Consider the following 5,030-nt stretch of genomic DNA (forward strand, 5'->3'; position numbering starts at 1 on the left):
CTTCGCCCGGCGCCCTGCTTCGCTCACGCGGTCGCGTCTCAGTGGTAGTTTCGGTATCGCGTACTGCCGCGTGTGTTTTGCGCGCTCGCGAAAGTCGCTCTGACAGAAATTTCGACAAAATGCCACATGCATGTGATGTTGCCGGATGCCCGAATGGCGCACGCCGCCAGTGCACGCCGCAGCGTAGTAAAGTCGGGCAACGTTGGGCGCGGCAGCAGTGACGCGAGAAACACCGCTTTCAGGCAGGTGATTTGAAGTGCGCTAACGCGATGCAGACCACTAAAACGCGATTTTATTTCAAAATAAGCACTTCCTTGGCACAAAAGCAGCATTACGAGGTTTCTGGACCGCTGTTTCAACAATCAACGTCGACTTGATATTTGCTTTTAGTGTCCCTTTAGCTCGGAAGCATCTGGCAACTCTGACATGAGCAGACGAGAATGTTGACGTCACGGCCAACGTTGGTGATTACCGAAAGGCCCGGAAAGGAGAAAGGATGGCTTCTTGGAGTTAGTGGGGCTCCCGCGGCTCGTAGCGCCGCCGCGTTCGGCGTTGTTGATCGTGACGGCATTCTGAACGCGCGCGTTTGCTTAAAATGTTAAAAAATTGCCGTACGTTGTTTTGGGCCCTTTTACGTCGCGAAGGCTGATGAAACAGCGAAGCGTTCTCCGTCGCTTTGTCCTTGCCTCGTTTTAAACTCAGAACAAGTTATATATCAATTGGTAGTGAAACTACCATAGAAGCCCATGTGTCAAGTAGTTGGCGGCTCGTTGCCACCGTCGCCATCAACGTATCGTGGGGACAACTAACAGCAACCAAAAAATAAAAAAAATGGTATCACAACCGGAAGCGGTAGCGACGTCGCGCATTTGCAATAAATAGCGCGAAATTGATTTTTTTAATTGCTGACCTGATACGTGCTTTTGATAACTACGCGATTTTATTGCGTCTTTATGGCTGGCCGATTGTTTGTGCGAGAGAAAAGGAAGATAAAAAAAAACTGGGGAAGCAAGCTTGTTTTATTAGCCAAATAGTGTACTTGCAATATACACCAAAATACTTTGCAGATGAAGAAATTATGATGCAACGGCTCACGAGCACAATAGCACAACAGTTCGAAAACTCACGTTGCCCAATCGAGGAAAACCAATGGAGCGAGGTAGCAGCCTTGAAGGTAGTACTTTGGCCACCTTAGAGTACAGCGTTCCTTCGTTTAGCATGCCGCATTCACCGTCACGAAAGGCGAGGGCACGCCGGCCGTGCGCCAGCGAAAGCAGTCTGCAGTCACAGGAGCGGTTACGTGAGCTAGTCCAGCTTCTCTGAAGTGTCACGCCAGTAAACAACTCAAAAGCAAATAAATAACCTACGGAAGATACGCACGAAACCATGCACAAAAGTGAGCGATGTCTCGTTGACCCCAAAATGCGACGAACTAAACACAAGCCCACACAGCAGACTGTCATTTATGGCGCCGGACCAAAAAAAATGAGGCAATCAACTATTTCGCCGAGTGTCAGATAATCCGTAAAGTAAATTTCTAGTTTACTTTGACATATATAAAATTAAGGGTATTCGAAAAAAAAATTCCAGTGAGTTTTTGGTTATCTTTATTTGTCCCCTCCTCACCTAGTCGCGCTTCAATTGGACTGCGTGCGTTGATGTCTGTGGCAATAGTTTTTCGACCACTTTTAGTTCCAAGTTTCGCGACCGATATAGTTTGACCTTGCACAGAATTCGATGCAAACCGTTCACATCTAACCCCAGCTTCTCTCACTCAAAGCTCTGAATCTTCTGCCCTCCGCTTGCGTTTGGCTTTGGCACCTCTTGCTAGGGCATCTGGATCAGAACGACGTCGTCGTTGCCATTCACGCGGCAACTTTCGTTGACGTTCCGGACGGGTAGCTCCTTCTTGCGGAAAGTGCACGACTTTACGCATCTCCGAACGTTCAAGAAAGACCGCCGGTCTTCTGTATCAGATAAGTTTTCCTCCTTATGTCAAATGCCGATTTCGCTCTTCTTGCATAGTATAGTGTCCGCAGGACGTTCAGGCTACAGCTATAGAGATTCTTCATTTTTATGAAACCGGATGAGAGGAGCTTGCCCAATTTATGTGGCACATGCCCGCTATGATGTTGGCTTGGCTCTGATGTAACTGTTGCCCAGTCAAAGTTACACGCAGATATGACAGGAAACGTAGACGTTATAAACGAAAGTAGGTGCATTGCTGAGCTCTGAATGTTCGTGTTTCAATTAGTTTTGATTACCATGTACTTTTTAAATTGCAGAACCATATATGAATGTCATCACACGAAGCCGTGCTTCATAAAACGTGAAGTATATATTTTGTTATCGCATATCCGTCCTCTGTGAAATAACTCGCAACGCGGCAGCGACGACCATTAGCGTCACCGCCGGCTCTCGCGCGTCGGCGTATCCCACTGGTGGCTGCTGCAGCATCTCGTCTTCGTTGAACGGCGGGAACGGGGGGTCGTCGAAGACCGCGCAGAGGCCCGTCGTTGGCTCGCACCTCGTCCCCTTGGGACACGCGGTGCACGTGGCGCCCTGTCGGTAGATCGGCCGCCCGCGTACGTTGCCTGCCGGTCCGAAGTTGCACACGTAAGCGTGATCGTAGTCGCGTCCGTTGGGCATCAGCATGGTCGAGTATCCGCAGCCCACGTGCTTTGTCGCGGCCCACCACATCTGCGAGACGTTGCTGGTCGATTCGTCCGCGTCGTAATAGCCCACCGCCTCGAACTTCATGATCTGATGCTCCGCGAACCACTCACGGATCACGGTGTTCCAGTAGGACACGTACCGGTGAGTGGTGTTGTGCATGACGGCGACGCTTTGGCCCGTTTCCTTGAAACGCGTCGTGAAGCGGTTCTCCACTTCGTCGTGAAGAGGCCAGTTCGAAGAGTTGATCAGGAAGGCGGAATGTAGGTACGCCAGAGCGGCGAGTTCGTTGTCCCACTCCAGCTTCAGCATGTTGGCGGCCGTAGGTAACGGTTTGCAGTTGCCGACCGCTACGCTACTGCGGTAAGAGTTGAAGAGCTGCAAGATGACGTCGTTGTAGAAGGACTGTAGCCCGTAAGTTGGAACCGTGGTGATGTTATTCGCGTTCTTGCAGCCCGTGTGGTTTGGACTTGTCTTGTACTCCTTCAAGCAGTACATCTGTCCCTGCGCGAGGGAAATCAGAGTGACCACAACGATTACCAGCACAGTTGGCGCTCTGAAGGTTCGGCGAGGTGGAGGACACATGCGTGGCACTGAAAGAAGATGTAGGCTGCAAGCAAAAAGAAGGGAAAACAACGGCCACTGTTAGTACACAGTGCATGTACAAGTGCTATGTGACATAACATGGTCTACATTGCTTATGCGCCTCAAATCGCAACATATAGCTATTAAAGCTATTATCAACGATGAAAAAGTTACAAACCCTGCACGCATTCGGCAACGGTTCCAGGTAACATCACTCGCTGTCGTAACTCAGCGGCTGTGAGTCGTCGCGCTGCTATAAGATCGAGGATGCGGGTAGGCTTCTCAGCCATGGGGGCCTCACTTCGACGCGCGAGAGATGGAAATACACCCGTATTCCTTTAGGAGTGCGCACAGCAGGGCAGGGTGCCCCCCCTCCCTCCCCCATGCACTCCTAATCATATAAGGGGTGTGCTAAGTCTGCCTCATACCTTTACTCAGTCGGAGGGCCTGTGTCATTGGTCAAAGTGAGGGGTTCTAGCCATGCAGGCTTCTGACGATAATGGTGGCAGAGGAGCCCTGCTGTTGTGTTTCAATAACTGTAAGTACTTCCAGCTTTTACCCCCAGAAAGCGGGGGACCAAGGGCTGGCCGTCGTGAGGAGCTCGTCATCGCTTCATTTTTCAATGGAATAGACCTTACGCACGTCAACTTCGAAGTTTCACCGCAACAATAATTTATTTAGTATGCTTACCTCAATACACAGCTACTCCGGCTTCCACGCTTCCCCACCCTATCTCTTATCCTGGACCCCCCCCCTTCCCGTCACTCCCCACTACTGCGCATATCAGAAACCTACGTCTCTGGGTCAACTAACTATCTGCGAGGAAAGCAGCCCTGGGATAGCGTCTCAGCCAGCTAACATCCCTATTTCATTGCCGGCAAAATATCCACGCCCACTTCGAAATTGCGCCTCATATTCATTCACGCAATTCGCGGCCTTGAATTCAGCTGAATATCGCATACTACCCCGAAACAAGCATCATGAACATTACCCCATTTCGGAGAACTTGTGGCAGTCGAATACGCCTCGTAAAGGTTCCAGTTCAGCCGCCCTCCTGCAAAGACGAACCGTAGGCCACGGACTATTCTTCTTCTTCTTCTGCTTTAGCTGCTGCTGCTACCACAGATGTTATGCAAGATGGCCCGCGTTTGGCGAAACTCGGAATCTCTACGAGCTCTGGTGGCACCCCCTTTTGAACCAACTAACAGTACGAAAAGGTCAAATCCAGCCCTGGTGCGCGCCGCGTTCCATTGGTTATGATGGAACGCGGCGTCACGTCAAGGGCGGTGGACAAAGCTGGGTGGCGTCCTCAAAACCAGCGGTATTTTCTTTCACTTGTTTGTCGTTCCACTGAGTGCAGAAGTGCACCCATGCAAGAAAAGTGTCGGAAATTTTCGGTAATGATATTTTTTAGAGGTATACGCTCTGTTTAAATTCAAGGAGCACTGATTTTTGGGCTAGTTGGTTTTCCATCACTGATCACTTAAGCGCGCGCAAACAAGGACAAAGGGAGGTGACGACAACACAAGTGCTTGAAAATGAAAATTCATTTTCAAGCGTTTAATGCCTGCGCTAAATATTGTTTAGAATAATTAGTACCTTGTCCTCAGAGATTAGCTCCGGCCGAACGCCTTTCAACAGCGCGCGGCCGGACCTAATCGTCGAGGCCGCATGTATCATCATCATGATCATAATGATCGGCGCCTCTACCTTCTAGTGCGTTGCTCGGCCGGAGCGCGCTCTCTTCGTCCTCTTCTTCATCTTCTGCTCAA

The 5,030-nt window shown here is 50.2% G+C and overlaps 1 protein-coding gene across 1 annotated transcript; it reads right to left on the reverse strand.

Moving 5' to 3' along the window:
• Positions 1–2,323: 2,323 nt before the first annotated feature.
• On the reverse strand, positions 2,324–3,477 carry LOC119371874 (venom allergen 5-like). Its single transcript, XM_037642329.2, has one exon. It carries the CDS (start codon positions 3,256–3,258, stop codon positions 2,347–2,349), a length of 912 nt encoding a protein of 303 aa, XP_037498257.1. The 5' UTR covers positions 3,259–3,477; the 3' UTR covers positions 2,324–2,346.
• Between the last annotated feature and the right edge of the window lie 1,553 nt (positions 3,478–5,030).

Source organism: Rhipicephalus sanguineus, chromosome 10 (genome assembly GCF_013339695.2).
Source record: "Rhipicephalus sanguineus isolate Rsan-2018 chromosome 10, BIME_Rsan_1.4, whole genome shotgun sequence".
NCBI classification, from domain to species: domain Eukaryota; kingdom Metazoa; phylum Arthropoda; class Arachnida; order Ixodida; family Ixodidae; genus Rhipicephalus; species Rhipicephalus sanguineus.

Coding starts and splice junctions, on each gene's coding strand:
- LOC119371874 (XM_037642329.2), bottom strand. CDS start 3,258: ATGTGTCCTCCACCTCGCCGAACCTTCAGAGCGCCAACTGTGCTGGTA.